The sequence below is a fragment of the Salvelinus sp. IW2-2015 genome, linkage group LG32 (genome assembly GCF_002910315.2).
Source record: "Salvelinus sp. IW2-2015 linkage group LG32, ASM291031v2, whole genome shotgun sequence".
Lineage (NCBI taxonomy): Eukaryota > Metazoa > Chordata > Actinopteri > Salmoniformes > Salmonidae > Salvelinus > Salvelinus sp. IW2-2015.
Window position 1 is genome coordinate 27,108,763 of NC_036871.1, and position 19,241 is coordinate 27,128,003.

The window sequence follows — 19,241 nt, forward strand, 5'->3', positions numbered from 1 at the left end:
AAACACTCCTTCCGTGGCCTCCAACTGCTCTTAAATGCAAGTAAAACTAAATGCATGCTCTTAAACCGATCGCTGCCCGAAACCGCCCGCCCCTCTAGCATCACTACTCTGGACGGTTCTGACTTAGAATATGTGGACAACTACAAATACCTAGGTGTCTGGTTAGACTGTAAACTCTTCTTCCAGACTCACATTAAGCATCTCCAATCCAAAATTAAATCTAGAATCGGCTTCCTACTTCGCAACAAAGCATCCTTCACTCATGCTGCCAAACATACCCTCATACAACAGACTATCCTACCGATCCTCGACTTTGGCGATGTCATTTACAAAATAGCCTTCAACACTCTACTCAGACTGCATCCATTTTGCTATCACAGTGCCATCCATTTTGTCACCAAAGCCCCACATACTACCCACCACTGCACCCTGTACGCTCTCGTTGGCTGGCCCTCGCTTCATATTCATCACCAAACCCACTGGCTCCAGGTCATCTATAAGTCTTTGCTAGGTAAAGCTCCACCTTATCTCAGCTCACTGGTCACCATAGCAGCACCCACCCGTAGCACGTGCTCCAGCAGGTATATTTCACTGGTCACCCCCAAAGCCAAATCCTCCTTTGGCCGCCTTTCCTTCCAGTTCTCTGCTACCAATGACTGGAATGAATTGTAAAAATCACTGAGGCTGGAGACATATCTCCCACACTAACTTTAAGCATCAGCTATTTATTTTATTTTTCCTTTATTTAACTAGGCAAGTCAGTTAAGAACAAATTCTTATTTTCAATGACGGCCTAGAAACAGTGGGTTAACTGCCTTTGTTCAGGGGCAGAGCAGCTTCCTGATCATTGCACCTGTACATAGCCCATCTGTAAATTACCCATCCAACTACCTCATCCCCATATTGATATTTATTTTATTTATATATTTTTTGCTTCTTTGCTCCCCAGTATCTCTACTTGCACATTCATCTTCTGCACATCTATCACTCCAGTGTTTATTTGCTAAATTGTAATTATTTCACCCCTACGGCCCATTTACCTTACCTCCCTAATCTTACTTCATTTGCACACACTGTAAATAGACTTTTCTACTGTGTTGACTGTACGTTTGTTTATTCCATATGTAACTCTGTGTTGTTGTTTGTGTCACACTGCTTTGCTTTATCTTGGCCAGGTCTCAGTTGTAAATGAGAACTTGTTCTCAACTGGCTTACCTGGTTAAATAAAGGTTAAATAAAGGTGAAATAAAATGTATAAAAATAACAATTGTTGATGCTAAGAATGGAATGTATACGTTCTTATATACCATTCTGATTGTTAGTAATARAAAAATGTATGGAAAGTTTTCTTAACGTTCTCAGAATAATTTGAGAACATGACTTTAAATAGAACCATTGAACTTTTAGGAAACGTTCTGTTAAAGTAATGAAATATCAAGAAAATTAAGTTTATTTCAAGCAAATCAAATTTTATTTCACATGCTTCGTAAACACCATGTGTAGACTTAGTCAAATGCTGCAAAAATATAATAACAAATATAAAAAGTGACAGGAGTAACAAAGTATGCATGTGTGCATGTTATGTGTGTGTGTGTGTGTTGGTGTATGTAGTGTGTGTGTATGTAATGTGTGTGTGTGTGTGTGTGTGTGTGTGTGGTGTGTGTGTATTAATGTGTGTGTGTAGTTGTGTGTGTGTGTGTGTGTGTGTGTGTGTGTGTGTGTGTGTGGGTGTGTGTGTGTGTGTGTGTGTGTGTGTGTGTGTATGTAGTGTATGTAGTGTGTGTGGTGTGTGTGTATGTAGTGTGTGTGTGTGTATGTAGTGTGTGTGTGTGTATGTAGTGTGTGTGTGTTAGGGGTGTCAGTCTAAGTATGTGTGAGTGTGTGGGTAGAGTCGGTGCAAGAGAGTTATTTTTTCTTACTTCCTCTGACACCGCCTGGTATAGAGGTCCTAGATGGCAGGGAGCTCAGCCSCAGCGATGTACTAGGCCATAATCACCACCCTCTGTAGCACCTTGCAGTCGGGGGCCTTGCCAGTTGCCGTACCAAGCGGTGATGCAGCCAGTCAAGATGCTCTCAAATGGTGCAGCTGTAGAACTTTTTGAGGTTCTGAGGGCCCATGCAAAACCTTTTCAGCCTCCTGAGGGCAAGAGGCCCGGTCGTGCCCTGTTCTGAACTGTTTAGGTGTGTGTGGACCATGTGAATTCCTTAGTGATGTGGACACAGAGGAACTTGAAGCTCTCGACCCGCTCCACTACAGCCCCATCGATGTGGATGCTCGCCCCTCCGTTTCCTGTGGTCCACGATCAGCTCCTTTGTCTTACTGATGTTGAGGGAGAGGTTGTTGTCCTGGCACCACACTGCCACGTATCTGAACTCCTACTCCTATCGTCGTCGGTGAGCAGTCCTGCCATGTGCTGAGAATGTTCCAAAGCCAAGCAACTATTCTGCACCATTCCCAGAAGGTTGTGGGATGGTTGTATGCAAAATAACCAGAGGACAACCACGCTCTCACCAAGCTCTAAGAAGTATGTGGCTCTCATAACGTTATGTGCTAGCTGGAAACAGTTATCCATTACAAAAAAAAGCTGAAAGAATTGCACACCGCTTAGTGATAAATATTTGAGAAGGTCAAATGCAAAGTCGTGCAAGTTGGACAGATCTCTCACAGAATCACAGCTGAAGCAGAAATCCTAGCTGTCCCTCAAAAGCCGAAAAGGGGAGCTTTCAGTGTGACAGCCAAAGTAGAAATTAGGTTGTTATCAGACCTGCCATAAAACTTCCCTGCAGTGAACCAGTAACCTTGTAGGAAATCCATGTGTAGTTATAATTACGTACAGATAAGAAACACATACGTAAAATGCTAAGAGTTTATTAACCAGCCACTCGCTGCCTATTACTGCCTGCTTATAAGTATGTGATTAGCATTGAAATATTGGACAATTACGTCCAACTTATGTACGGTCGGTAGGCTAATAATTTTTTTTCTCCCATTACGTCTCCCTTGAATCATCTATTCTACAATAGCAGCCGGCAGATCATCCTCATCATCATCATCACCACCGCAATGACATTACAGGAGATTTTTGGGGATGCAGACAAGACAGTGGCGTCTGATATGTGAGCTAGTCATCCAATCCCCTCCATCAGAAAATATTAATTATGAAAAATGTCATTATCCCCCGCCCAGGGCTATTACCCTGTCCTACTCTGAGGGGAGAAATAGCGATGACAGGGAAAGGGTGTGAAAATCCCTACAGACCTTTCCTTGCAATTAATCTGTAAACTAGCTTGCTACCGTTGTATGTTTTCTCCTCCAATGACACCAGAAATTATGAAATCAAAGAAGTTAATTTATAGACATGACTCATGTGTTAACACTAATTTCTCTCCTTTGAAACAGTGATTATTTTCACGTATCATATTTGTGTGGTTTTTGTTTATGACCAATTGGCTGATGAGTTCTTGTTAATTTTTCAAATACTTAGTAAACCCATAGTGGCATCCATGGTCACAGACAAATCCCCACCATCATTTTTCTCTTCTTATGAGGTGTATTTATCTCCATTGTTTCAGCCAGCATGCGTCATAGGCAATCACAACTGTTCCCAGGAGTTTCACTCCATTGTCATAATCAGTGGTTTAAAGTTTGTATCTGTACATTTTTTGACAAGCTGAACATATCGAAAAAGAAAATACTTCTGCATTTCCTGCTGTGTAAACACTTTGCAAATAGGCTCACGATAACTCCTGATAAAGTTGGGCAGCGATATTCAGAGCTTAAATAGCCAAATTGATTAGTTACAGGTATCAGGACTAATAAAGCCAATGCAACAGCCTGCTTTACAAATGGTGGGCCTACCACATGGATGGGCATTCATACAATTCCATTGTGGGCCAACATGGTAGGCTACACCCCAGTACGCATGAGCCGACGTCTTTTGGACGTCTTTTTTTTGTCCTGGCAGACCGGACATATTTTTTGGGTGTTTTACAAACGGTAGGCTTACCACATAGATGGCTATTCATAAAATAAAATTTCAGGCAACACTGTAGGCTACACCTCTGTAAGCATGGGCAAATGCTTTTTGGACGTCTTTTTTTGGTGCAGTCCGGACCGGCCTTGATTTCCACATCCACGGACATTGGTTTTTGGTCCGGACCAAATCTGAAACAATCAGACATCTATGTTTGGTTCAGATTTTGTCCGGTCTGGACCGGCCTTGATTTTGGACAAATATAGACATTTATAAATTACGTCTTTTCAACTTTCATTCAAACCAAATACAAGCCTGATTTCAACATCTGGAAAATACAATTTTCAACTTTGATTCAAAACTGAAAATGAACCTGATTTCAACGTCCGGAAAAAATGTATGTTTTAACGCCTGGAGAAAATTCCTTTTCAACATCCTGGAAAAAATGTATTTTAAACCTACAGAAAATTTTTATTTTCACCTTTCATTCAGAACCTAAATTGAACATAACACCAGAAAAATACGTCTTTTCAATGTCATTTTGCTTACTGGGACTATTCTAGTTTTGTGGAGGAAGCATTTTTTTTGTCTCACCTAGGGTGGCAGAACGGGAAGAACCGGTCCTGTCCGTGTGTAATGGACAGTATAGTAATACTGTATAGTAATACTTTTTGCCGCCTGTTGGCCTGCAGAACTATTGTTATGAAAATGTGTATTCATTAATGGAAAGTAAACCTGCTTTGAGGATAAGTCAGGAATGTTTAAGATGTTTATTTAGACGGAATATGCAAATGTGGGTACAATGAAGATGTCTGTTACGTGATTTAATATGCCATATTTGGGTAAAGAGCTCCATGGTTAATGGTATGGTCCATAGTGAGGGGCTATAGGCATAAAGGTACCTGTTCAACCTGTGAGCTGGTGTAATGTTCTAGCTCTAGTATGTAAGCTGTGTGGGGAGGCCGTCCATAGCCTGGTATACCCCAACCTGCTACAGTATAGATGGTTTGACAGGGTAGGCCTGACTTCATTTAGATTCCAACTGGTATTTTGAGTCTGTTCATTTTGTAAATACCTTTGTAGATTATGTAAATATTAATTGAATTTCGTCATTCAACTGGAACCACCTTTCACTGTTAATAAACTGGACACTATTGTGCACCTGATCCTGCTGCCTCCTGCTACTTACTGACCTTAAGGCTGCTCCAACATCCGGTCCGTACGACATGGGGTCCTTAAATACACACCGCCGGGCTGGGGCCGGCACAACAGCTAAAGTGATGAATGCAGCCTAATGACTGTACTGTAGCTAAATGCCCTGGGAGAGTGTTACTAATATAAATGGTATTATAAGGGGGAAGGGTTATTGCTCAGGGCGTTGGGCTGGGCCGTGTCAATGTTGGAAAAAAGATGCCAAATGTTCATGTGACTCTTTGGGTCCTTTTGATACAGACCGGCTGGCTGGCTGACTGATTGTGCAGCTGCAGTGGTAGTGGTGCAGGAATGCATAGACCATATGGTCTAGGGTTGCTACTAATGACCCCCTGTCCAGTTTTTAAAGTCTAGAGTTTCACAACAATACCCCCCAAAAACCATCTGATTATTGAAAGACAGGGAGGTGTGGGTAAACTGTCTGTTTTTTTGTCCGCAAGTTGAGAAGGTGACAAAAATGCTAGTTTATTAGGGTTACCAACCAAACCAAAACCACTTGTTTTCATTTGCAAGTTGTGGATCCAGAATTACTAGACTGGACTCTAGAATATCGTGCCACCACACATCCATAACTAACTCCAGGTTGTATTTGTGTAACGAGACCTCTCTGTTCTATAACCTTTGAAATACAATATTCTAGGCCTTGGGTGAGGTAACAGTTGACTCTTACCTTTGTGATATGATCTTGTAGGCATCGGGGAGGTAGCAGTTGATGTTCTCCATCTGGAACGGGTCGGCGTCGCAGATCTTGTCGTCCGTGCGGCCGTAGTTGGCCGTCTCGATCATGATGACATCAGCACCGGGGCAGCGGAGATCAATGGCGTAGCCCTCGCAAGAGAGCTCTCTTCTGACCAAGCCAAACGGCAGAGCGGCACGACTGAATCCTGTGAGAGAGGAAGGATGGGAGGGATGGAGGGAGAGAGAGGGGGAGAGAGAAAGAAAAATTAAGACATTAGTACAAAACTATAATTACCAATTTCTCTACGGTCTCGTTTTCTGGCAAAGATATCACATCAAAGTCGAAGCATATCTGAAGTTATATAGTCATCGTATAAAAGTCAAATGTAACAACCAAGGGAACAAATTCAAATACACCAAAACACAAAACTATAAATACACAAAATCCCTCTCTCACTTCCTCTGAATGGTTTGTTTCGACAATGGGGCACAAGCTCCCTCATTAGATTTTTGGTTTATGTGTTCTGTTTTTCTATCAGTAGAGCAACAGGCAGAAAAGAGCCTGAATCTACCAGCAGCAGCATGGTGTAATTTAATAAATTTTACAGTGCCAACGATCGAAGACGGGACTGTTTGGAGTCCACAGAGGAGAAGGAATCTATACATGGAGCTCAGCAGATGTGAACACCAGCCAAATAGTGGTGCTTTGGGGAAAATGTACTATTTAGCTAAATGTTTGCACCCCCATCAACAAATCATATTGAAAAGGATTTTCACCCTTGCTTTTTTACCTAAAAACAATAAAACCTCAAGTCAAAATACATTGAAAGTACAAATAGATATATTTTGAAAAAGAAAAAGGTCATCAACAATGAAATCTAGGGATGCGCGATATATCGGTAAGCATATCGGAATCGGCCGATATTAGCTAAACATGCCAACATCGGCATCGGCCTGATGTTGAGTTTAACGCCAAAAGCTGATGTCAAAGCTGACGTGCATACCTATATAACGTAGGTAGATGACGTAATGATGCCACAAAAAAATTATTGCGCTACACGTGCAACACAGCATTCCTAACCGAAGTACAATGTCTGCTGTGTGGATCAAGCAGTCATTTGAAAGAGTAAGAACATTTCAGCGAGACAACTCAAAGGCGAAATCCATTAACCTCAAGATAATAGAATGCATTGCTCTTGACAATCAACCGTTCTCTGTCGTGGTCGAGCCCCGGTACATACTACCGGAGTTACAGTATTGTTGTAACTCACATCCATGAGCTACTTGCTATGAGCGTCACTGCTATTAGCTTCACGACTGACATTTGGACCAGCGATGTCAGCCCCATGACCATTATGAGTCTGACAGCACAGTGGGTCCACGAGGATTTCCTACTGAGGAAAGCTGAATTACATGCTTAAGAATGTGCTTGTTCTCATACCGCTGCTGCCATTTCAATGGCATTTGAGAACATGTTTGAAACTTGTAAACATGAACACTCCTAGCTCCATTCAAACAACTGACTGGAGAAATAAGCCCAACTATGTCTGCAGCAGACGTGATACCCTGTCATGTCATTGAAACGCCTGCTCAACAAAAATGCCAACACAGAACGGCAGGTTAACTTGGAAAAGTACTCTACTAGAGGCTGTGAACAAGCGATTCGGTGGCATTCTCTCTGAGCCTCTACTGTGTTGCCCCCATGCTCGATACTAGGTACAAGGACCACTACTTCGATGCAGACAAGAAACAGGGTTAACGTGAAATGTTAGACACAGCTGGACAAGATGGAAATGAACACAGTGACAGTGCACACCGAGGAAGAGAGGCCACGGACAGACAGAGGTGAAACTTCACCGCTTGACATGTATGATGAAATCCTGGATGAGACTGAACAACGAAACAGCACAGCAAGTGAAAGAAATAGGTTTTGATTATGTTTTACTGGTAATGGGGACATACAGTTGAAGTCGGAAGTTTACATACACTTAGGTTGGAGTCATTAAAACTCGTTTATCAACCACTCCACAAATTTCTTGTTAACAAACTATAGTTTTGACAAGTCGGTTAGGACATATACTTCGTGCATGACACAAGTACTTTTTACAACAACTGTTTATAGACAGATTATTTCACTTGTAATTCACTGTATCACAATTCCAGTGGGTGAGAAGATTACATACATTATGTTGACTGTGCCTTTAAACAGCTTGGAAAATTCCAGAAAATTATGTCATGGCTTTAGAAGCTTCTGATAGGCTAATTGACATCATTTGAGTCAATTGGAGTGTACCTGTGGATGTATTTCAAGGCCTACCTTCAAACTCAGTGCTCTTGCTTGACATCATGGGAAAATCAAAAGAAATCAGCCAAGACCTCAGAAAAAAATGTAGACCTCCACAAGTCTAGTTCATCCTTGGGAGCAATTTCCAAATGCCTGAAGGTACCACGTTCATCGGGACAAACAATAGACGCAAGTATAAACATCATGGGACCACGCAGCCGTCATACCGCTCAGGAAGGAGACGCATTCTATCTCCAAGAGATGCACGCACTTTGTGCGAAAAGTGCAAATCAATCCCAGAACAACAGCAAGGACCTTGGAAGATGCTGGAGGAAACAGGTACAAAAGTATCTATATCCACAGTAAAACGAGTCCTATATCGACATAACCTGAAAGGCCGCTCAGCAAGGAAGAAGCCACTGCTCCAAAACCTCCATAAAAAAGCCAGACCACGGTTTGCAACTGCACATGGGACAAAGATTGTACTTTCTGGAGAAATGTCCTCTGGTCTGATGAAACAAAAATAGAACTGTTTGGCCATAATGACCATCGTGAAGCACGGGGTGCAGCATCATGTTGTGGGGGTGCTTTGCTGCAGGAGGGACTGGTGCACTTCACAAAATAAATGGCATCATGAGGAGGAAAATTATGTGGATATATTGAAGCAACATCTCAAGACATCAGTCAGGAAGTTAACGCTTGGTCGCAAATGGGGCGGCAGCGTAGCCTAGTGGTTAGAGCGTTGGACTAGTAACCGAAAGGTTGCGAGATCGAATCCCCGAGCTGACAAGGTACAAATCTGTCGTTCTGCCCCTGAACAGGCAGTTAACCCACTGTTCCTAGGCCGTCATTGAAAATAAGAATTTGTTCTTAACTGACTTGCCTAGTAAAATAAAGGTAAAAAATAAATAAAAAAAAGGAAAAAAAATAAAGGAAAAAAAATGGGTCTTCCAAATGGAGAATGACCCCAAACATACTTCCAAAGTTGTGGCAAAATGGCTTAAGGACAACAAAGTCAAGGTATTGGTGTGGGCATCACAAAGCTCTGACCTCAAAATGTGTAGGCAGAACTGAAAAAGCAAGGAGGCCTACAAACCTGACTCAGTTACACCAGCTCTGTCAGGAGGAATGGGCCAAAATTCACCCAACTTATTTTGGGAAGCTTGTGGAAGGCTACCCAAAACATTTGACCCAAGTTAAACAATTTAAAGGCAATACTACCAAATACTAATTGAGTGTATATAAACTTGAAGAATTAAATAAAAGCTGAAATAAATAATTCTCTCTACTATTATTCTGACATTTCACATTCTTAAAATAAAGTGGTGATCCTAACTGACCTAAGACAGGGGACTTTTACTAGGATTAAACGTCAGTAATTGTGAAAAACTGAGTTTAAATGTATTTGGCTAACGTGTATGTAAACTTCCGACTTCAACTGTACGCAAATGCCAACAAAATAATTTTTTGATCTGTGTGTGTGTTTCAACTATTTAACTGCACTAGAATGCTTAAAAAGGCTGCTAAGATTTGAAATATCAGTTATCGGTATCGTTTTGGTTTTTTGGCAAGGAAAATATCGGATAATCTCATATCGGTGCATCACTAATGAAACCCATTAATTATGTATTCAAACTTTGAAGCACATACTGTCACAAGTTGCAGTTTAATTTGAGGCAATCAAAGAAAAGTCTTCAAGTTCCAGAAATGCAACTGGTGTTCCACTAAAGAACTAAGTTTGAGGCAGTAGCACTGCGTGAACTGTCAATAATCGCTGTTGTCCGTGGCAACAGTGTGCCTCCCCAAGTGGCCAGCTGCCATTTGTGTTTTCTGCCACTGCACTACTCTCCTAATTAGTCTCTCCATTCAGCATGTTACCTTCTCAGCACTCTCATTGGCTCCTTGGCATTGTCATGTAATAACACAAACCACCCCAGGTTCGCTTGCACACGCCTGCTAATTGTACCGACACCGACACACACACACACACACACACACACACACACACACACACACACACACACACACACACACACACACACACACACACACACACACTTTTGACACCCAGGGCCTGACGCAATTAGCAATTGTTTGAACGGATGGCTCAAAGTTGAAGGGATTTCGGCTTGAAATTCTTACTACCCTGAGACACCGACCTTGGCTCAAACGTCTGTCTGTCTGCTTGTCATAATCTAGCCTGTAGTGGTGCCTGCCTTGTTCTATTATAATGGTATTCTGTGTCGGTCCACAAATGTCACAGACAAACACTGACGAGTGTCGAGCAAGGTTTGAATACAAACATGGATATAAAGCACCTGTAAGCCACAAAATGAGAAATTCTGAGGACTTGGAGGCACCAACCAGCTCTCAATAAGAAAATGCCTTATGTATTAACCACTGTACAAAATAATGCTATGGATTTTCATACAAGACTACTTCAGAGATACACACACACACATCCGTTCAAAAGTTTGATGTAACTTAGAAAGTGTAGACATTGTTAATGTTGTAAATGACTATTATAGCTGGAAAGGGCTGATTTTTCATGGAATACCTAAATAGGCGCACAGAGGCCCATTATCAGCAACCATCACTCCCAATGGCACGTTGTGTTAGCTAATCCAAGTTGATCATTTTAAAAGGCTAATTGATCATTAGAAAACCCTTTTGCAATTACGTTAGATTACAGCTGAAAACTGTGGAGCTGATTAAAGAAGCAATAAAACTGGCCTTCTTTAGACTAGTTGAGTATCTGGAGCATCAGCATTTGTTTGATTACAGGCTCAAAATGGCCAGAAACAAAGACCTTTCTTCTAAAACTCGTCAGTCTATTCTTGTTCTGAGAAATGAAGGCTATTCCATGCGAGAAATTTAAAAGAAACTGAAGATCTCGTACAACGCTGTGTACTACTCCCTTCACAGAACAGCGCAAACTGGCTCTAACCAGAATAGAAAGAGTGGGAAGCCCCGGTGCACAACTGAGCAGGAGGAAAAGTACGTTAGTGTCTAGTTTGAGAAACAGACGCCTCACAAGTCCTCAACTGGCAGCTTCATTAAATAGTACCCGCAAAACACCAGTCTCAACATCAACAGTGAAGAGGCGACCCCCGGGATGCTGGCCTTCTAGGCAGAGTTGMAAAGAAAAAGACATGGGGTATTCTTTGTAGATCGATGAGGAAAGCTTTTAAATTTAATAAATTTTAGAATCAGGCTGTAACGTAACAAAATGTGGAAAAAGTCAAAGGGTCTGAATACTTTACGAATGCACTGTATATCAGTGCCTTCAAAAAGTATTGAAATCCCTTGACTTACAACATTTTGTTGTGTTCCAGCCGGAATTCAAAATTAATTAAATATATACAGTACCAGTCCAAAGTTTGGACACACCGACTCATTCAAGGGTTTTTATTTTTTACTATTTTCTACATTGTAGAATAATAGTGAAGACATCAAAACTATGAAATAACACATATGGAATCATGTTCAAATCAAATATATTTTATATCTGATWTTCTTCCAAGAAGCCACCCTGTGCCTTGATGACAGCTTCGCACACTCGTGGCATTCTCTCAACCAGCTTCATGAGGTAGTCACCTGGAATGCATTTCAATTAACAGGTGTGCAGTGTTAAAAGCTAATTTGTGGAATTTCTTTCCTTTATGTGTTTGAGCCAATCAGTTGTGTTGTGACAAGGTAGGTGTGGAAGATGGTATTTTACCAATAAGGCTAAGTCCATATTATGGCAAGAACAGCTCAAATAAGCACAGAGAATCGATAGTCCATTTCTTTAAGACACGAAGGTCAGTCAATATGGAAAATTTCAAGAACTTTGAAAGTTTCAAGTCAAGTGCTATGAGGAAACTGGCTCTCATGAGGACCGCCACAGGAAACAAAGACCCAGTGTTACCTCTGCTGCAGAGGATAAGTTCATTAGAGTTACCAACCTTAGAAATTGTAGCCCAAATAAATGCTTAGCAGAGTTCAAGTAACAGACACACCTCAACATCAACTGTTCAAAGGAGACTGTAAGAATCAGGCCTTTATGGTCCAATTGATGCAAAGAAACCACTACTAAAGGACACCAATAAGAAGAAGAGACTTGCTTGGGCCAAGAAACATGAGCAATGGACATTAGACTGGTGGAAATCTGTYYTTTGSTCTGATGAGTCCAAATTTGAGATTTTTGGTTCCAACCGCCGTGTCTTTGTGAGACGCAGAGTAGGTGAACGGATGATCTCCACATGTGTGGTTCCCACCGTGAAACATGCAGGAGGAGGTGTGATGGTGGTTTGCTGGTGACACTGTCAGTGATGTATTTAGAATTCAAGGCACACCTAACCAGCATGGCTACCACAGCATTCTGTCATCCCATCTGGTTTGCGCTTAGTGGGACTCTCATTTGTTTTTCTACAGGACAATGACCCAACACACCTTCAGGCGGTGTAAGGGATATTTAACCAAGAAGGAGAGTGATGGAGTGCTGCATCAGATGACCTGGCCTCCACAATCACCCGACCTCAACACAATTGAGATGGTTTGGGATGAGTTGAACCGCAGAGTGAAGGAAAAGCAGCCAACAAGGGCTCAGCATATGTCGGAACACCTTCAAGACTGTTGGAAAAGCATTCCAGGGAAGCTGGTTGAGAGAATGCCAAGAGTGTGCAAAACTGTCATCAAGGCAACGGGTGGCTACTTTGAAGAATCTCAAATATAAAACATATTTTGATTTGTTCAACCCTTTTTTGTTACTACATGATTCCATGTGTGTTATATCCTCGTTTGAGGCCTTCACAATTTTTCTACAATGTGCAAAATAGTAAAAAATAAACAAAACCCTTACGTAGGTGTGTCCAAACTTTTGACTGGTACTGTACGTACCATTGAGGGTTGTATGTTCATTCCATCTAGTCCAACTAACTGAAACAACCACTGTAATTATCCATATACCCTTTATTTCATGAGAAGCCTGTTCAGAATAGTGAATGATGAAACACAGAGCGTGCGGCTTCAACTTTACCACAAAGACTAATGAACAGGTTCCACGGCCATTCCTCATGGAGGGAGTGACAGCTTTATCACACTGGCTACAGAAAGCAGACATAAATAATGCATTTCATGGGTTTTTAGAGTTTCTCAATGGAGAAACCCTCCTTTGAGCAGACTGTAGCTAGCTATCCCCTTCACTGTATTTCCCCTCCCTTCCCTTCTGTCCACCAGCTTGCTATAGGCTATCTATCAGGGCACTATATGGTCTGATCACACACAGCTGCTATCAATTGAGGCCTAGCAATTGATTAAGCCTGGGGCTCGCTTGCCTCCTCCCCGGTACTGTATAGATACATCTGGTCATAGGGCAACAATATATCAATTAAGGGGGAGTATCTTGACTGTCAGGGAGCCCACAAGGACAAAATGTTGTGTCCCCTGGCTCTCTTCAGATAGCATGGATCTCATTAATGACTGTCTTACTTCCTGGTAATTGGACACATATGATAAATCTTTCCCAAAACGTAATATTTTGAGAAAATAATTTAGTTTTCCTTTAGGGGAAAATAATGGAATAAAAACATTATTTGCTTCTGTTTGAGAACTGCACATCATGTTCCTTCAATAATCATTAGATCCAAGCGTTCGCAATACAATGAAGTGAACAGTTAGGGAACAGTTGTACTTTACAACGTAGCCATTTTTAGGAACATCAATCTTATTAAAAGTAAAAATGAGGCAGAGAGGTTTGCACAGGGGGATGAAAAAAATGGTGTGCATGATGTGTTGAGGAAGTGTGAAAGGCTTTTTATCTCATGGCTCCATGTAGCTTTGTTTGACTGCTCTGCCTCAACTTTGCAGTGGTAGGAAAATAACTGCCACAGGACACAAGCACGTTGGGCAGCCAGCTGCAGTTCAGAAGACGGGAGGGAAAATCGATAGCACATTCTCTGTGTGTAAAAAAGAACGAAGCAAGTCTACCTCCCTCTTTATTGGTCCTTCAGACTAACATTAAATCCTCCAACGGCTGCATCTAGCAGGCCAGTAAATCCAGTCAATAATATATTTTATACAACGGGTGGGTCTAATCCTGGATGCTGATTGGTTAAAACCGCATTCCAGCCAGTGTCTATTCCACAAGTTACCACCGGCTAAATCTATGACGTTAAAATGCCTATTTACTGTTCCATCTCACTGCGCAATCCACTGTCTCGTCAACCCAGCCAGGCAATTTATAAACTTGAACTCCACTATAAAAAGCATCTAGACATTCTCACATTTATTTTAGACTAGCATTTGATTATCAACAGCGGAAATTTGTATGAACCTTGCTGTCTGTCTCTGACATTTGTAAAATTGCTTCAATGTTGAAATTTGATCCMCAGCTGTCCCATAGTATTTTCTCCCCAATTTCACAGTATCCAATTGGTAGTTACAGTCTTGTCTCATTGCTGCGACCCCCATACGGACTCGAGAGAGGCAAAGGTCGAGAGCCGTGCGTCTTCCGAAACACAACCCAACCAAGCCGCACTGCTTCTTGACACAATGCCCACTTAACCCGGAAGCCAGCCGCACCAACGTGTCGGAGGAAACACCGTACACCTGGCGACCGTGTCAGCATGCACTGCGCCCGGCCCGCCACAGGAGTCGCTAGTGTGTGATGGGAAAAGAACATCCCTGCCGGCCAAACCCTCCCCCAAGTCGGACGATGCKGGGCCAATTGTGCGCCGCCCCATGGGTCTCCCGGTCGCGGCCGGCTGCTAGAGAGCCTGGACTCGAACCCAGAATCTCTAGTGGCACAGCTAGCACTGACGCAGTGCTATAGACCACTGCGTCACTCGGGAGGCCGTCCCATAGTAATGAACGTGTCGAGACAGACAGACAGGCAGCTTTTCTCAGCCAGTCGAAATCATGAATCAGCTGGCATAATGTTTTTGGATATATACAAAGAAATGTCAATAGAAAACAGGCCAAACTAAATGAAATGCAGCAAGTTTGCTGTCTTCAGTTTGAAGTGATTGTGTTACCTGTGTTGTTGGCTAGCTCCTCTGAACAGCAGTGTCATGACAAGAGAGCACATTTTCTATGCCAGGCCAAATCGTGGATCATTAGCTCATTACTATGGATGTATCCAAATAAATGTCACTAGAAAACAGCTTAAACAAACTCAAATGCAGATACTTTGCTGTTATTCTTGCAGCAATGTTTGACCTGATGAAGTTAGCTGTAGTTGGCTAGCTAGCAAGCAAGGAATAAGAACGTTGCCAGCCAGTACGGCAATGGAACATTTAGAACGAACGACTGGGTCACATACATAGATACAGAACACAAAGACTTAGCAGACTTAGTGACTGGGTCGCGTCCATGGTAACCAAACCGGTAGAACGAACAACCAGCCGGCTTGGGTAGCAACCTTAGACTTGTGTCGGGACTATATCTCGTGGAAGGATGAAACAGTATGAATAAATTAATCAAAAAAATATTTGGGGTGAAAATATGTCAATCATTATTTCAATATGTTGGTAACATATTGTATAGACTTGCACAGTGGTTGCCATGGAGATGCCATTGAGCATTCTATATTTAAGTGATAATGGCCTGGAAGCCGGTGTTTGGAGGACATATTGCCACTGTTTACCGGCCCTCGACGAACAACACCCATGCCATTATATACTCCAAACACCGGCTTCTCTGGCATTATCACTTAAATATAGAATGCTCAATCGAATCGCCATGGCAACCATTGTGCAAGTCTACTCTGTCCCATAATTGACTGTGATCCCTTACTCCTGGCCCTGTTGACACAACGCCGTATCAAGCATTCTGGTCAGTGACTGACTGACTGACTTGGGGGGGGTAGGCTTTTCAGATTCCTCCCCCTGACCAGCCAACGGTAAGCCTGCTATTGAGCTGCTGAGCAGCCAGGCGGGGCCAATACTGGCTCACAATGTGTTGCATTCTGAGAGTGTGGAGTCCCTCTTCTCTTCTTTTCGGTCCGCACCCTATAATTCAATGGCAACAATCCCTTCCATAATACATATTTTGTTTTCTATCAACACCCTTGAAATTGTAAGTGGCACTGAGGCTCAGATGGGTGCAGAATACAGGCCCAGTCTGTGGCGCGCTGCCATCGTCTTCATGCTTTTAAAACCCAGAGAATAAAAGAGAGAGAGAAAAAAAATCTACAGAATTGGGGTTTTGGCCAACTGGGGAGCAGTTTAGAGCAGCAGACATGACACACAGTACACAGTCACAGTCATGTTTAGCCCCTTATCCTAACCCCTTCATTTCTTAGCATTGTTTTGTCCTTTAAAAAGGCCTATCCAATACAACCTTAGAACCTCTGAAGTTAAGTCCCCTATTTAGAGGACTTTAAGCGATTCTGGACTTGTTCAGACTGACATTTCAGTTTACAAAGCGCTGTGAACTTCGCAGGATCCAGTGCCTTAATGCCGATTTATGCTTGATACTGCAATGCTGTCTGGAGGTTCCGTATGGAAGGTGTGATGCAATGCAGAGCCTCCGGAGGCTTGCGGAGGCCAAATCAACCTCTGTACGGTAATACCGTGTGCCTCCCAAACTCTTTAACAATGCGGAGGGCTCCATATACAGTTGAAGTCGGAAGTTTACATACACCTTAGCCAAATACATTTAAACTCAGTTTTTCACAATTCTTGACATTTAATCCTAGTAAAAATTCCCTGTCTTAGGTCAGTTAGGAGCGACACTTTATTTTAAGAATATGAAATGTCAGAATAATAGTAGAGAGAACGATTTATTTCAACTTTTATTTCTTTCATCACATTCCCAGTGGGTCAGAAGTTTACATACACTCAATTAGTATTTGGTAGCATTGCCTTTAAACTGTTTAACTTGGGTCAAACGTTTTGGGTAGCCTTCCACAAGCTTCCCACAATATGTTGGATGAATTTTGGCCCATTCCTCCTGACAGAGCTGGTGTAACTGAGTCAGGTTTGTAAGGCCTCCTTACTCGCACACGCTTTTTCAGTTCTTCCCACACATTTTCTATAGGATTGATGGCCACTCTAATACCTTGACTTTGTTGTTCTTAAGACATTTTGCCACAACTTTGGAAGTATGCTTGGGGTCATTGTCCATTTGGAAGACCCATTTGCGACCAAGCTTTAACTTCCTGACTAATGTCTTGAGATGTTGCTTCAATATAGCCACACAATTTTCCTCCTCATGATGCCAATATTTTGTGAAGTGCACCAGTCCCTCCTGCAGCACCCCCACAACATGACGCTGCCACCCCCATGCTTCACGGTTGGGATGGTGTTCTTCGGCTTGCAAGCCTCCCTCTTTTTCCTCCAAGCATAACGATGGTCATTATGGCCAAACAGTTCTATTTTTGTTTCATCAGACCAGAGGACATTTCTCCAAAAGGTACGATCTTTGTCCCCATGTGCAGTTGCAAACCGTAGTCTGGCTTTTTTATGGCGGTTTTGGAGCAGTGGCTTCTTCTTTGCTGAGCAGCCTTTCAGGTTATGTCGATATATGACTCGTTTTACTGTGGATATAGATACTTTTGTACCTGTTTCCTCCAGMATCTTCACAAGGTCCTTTGCTGTTGTTCTGGGATTGATTTGCACTTTTCGCACCAAAGTGCGTGCATCTCTTGGAGATAGAATGCGTCTCCTTCCTGAGCGGTATGACGGCTGCGTGGTCCCATGATGTTTATACTTGCGTACTATTGTTTGTACCGATGAACGTGGTACCTTCAGGCGTTTGGAAATTGCTCCCAAGGATGAACCAGACTTGTGGAGGTCTACTATTTTTTTCTGAGGTCTTGGCTGATTTCTTTTGATTTTCCCATGATGTCAAGCAAAGAGGCACTGAGTTTGACGGTAGGCCTTGAAATACATCCACAGGTAAACCTCCAATTGACTCAAATTATGTCAATTATTCTATCAGAAGCTTCTAAAGCCATGACATCATGTTCTGGAATTTTCCAAGCTGTTTAAAAGGCACAGTCAACATAGTGTATGTGAACTTCTGTCCCACTGGAATTGTGATACAGTGAATTATAAGTGAAATAATCTGTCTGTAAACAATTGTTGAAAAATTACTTGTGTCATGCACAAAGTAGATGTCCTAACCGACTTGCCAAAACTATCATTTGTTAACAAGAAATTTGTGGAGTGGTTGAAAAATGTGTTTATTAACTCCAACCTCAGTGTATGTAAACTTCCGACTTCAACTGTAGCTCCACATTGACATGATTGGTTGACGGTAGGKGGGGCGGTACGTCCTGTATAAACACAAATTCACTTCCTTGATAACTTCCTTCACAACTGCTTTGCTAAGTGCAAGAAGTATGAATGCCCTGACTTCTGCAGAGGCCGCATCGCCGTATATACTGTACGGCCAATGGAGACGCCGCATTGACCATCAAATCATTTTGTTTATAGTGCCAGTAAGCCCCATCTGTCTGCTTCCCGCTACCACTGTCAGCGGAGCTGACTTGAAGTGTCAGGTTGCATACTCAACATTTGCATAGAGAGTGACACGTCACATTTTCTGGCCTATCCAGACAAAGAATCGAATTGCTCTCCCTCTGAGCAACTGAGCCCAGACACGGCATATTAAAAAGGGCCAGTCCAGCGATTTCAGCAATCATGGTCTGATCTCACTGTGATATTCTCTCCTAAAATTAGTGCTCTCAACATGAAAACACAAAATTCTAAAATCAATTTGTGCATAAAGCTAAAGTTATAACGAGTCTAAAGACATTTGAATGGTGTCTCTGCGTCGCTCAGAGGAGGCTTGGCAGATAATGCTCTGTCGTCAGTTATATAAAATGGGGCAAAATTTGTTCTGTATGATCATATTTATTTTACAGTTAAGGTGAAATCTTACAGTAAGACATGTATAATTTTATTGTTACTATATTTATAAAGTTTTTCACTCAATTCAAGCCCTAATCTTGCACTTTTGTTGAATAGGATTTTTATATTTTCATAATATTTGTACTACTTCAGAAAGTATTCATATGCATTGACTTATTCCACATTGTATTGTTACAGCCTGAATTCAAAATTGATTATAGATTTTTTTTCTCACCCATCTACACAAAAGACCCC

General features: G+C 42.1%; 1 protein-coding gene across 8 annotated transcripts in view; it reads right to left on the reverse strand.

Annotated features, from left to right (window-relative positions):
• The window catches only part of LOC111956576 (adhesion G protein-coupled receptor L2-like), a 144,656-nt gene that overhangs the window by 86,286 nt on the left and 39,129 nt on the right, over positions 1-19,241 (reverse strand). For all 8 annotated transcript variants that reach the window (XM_023977064.2, XM_070436627.1, XM_070436625.1 and 5 more), the window contains exon 3: positions 5,857-6,070. In XM_023977064.2, the coding sequence (XP_023832832.1) occupies positions 5,857-6,070 (214 nt within the window). The remainder of the gene's footprint in view (positions 1-5,856; positions 6,071-19,241) is intronic.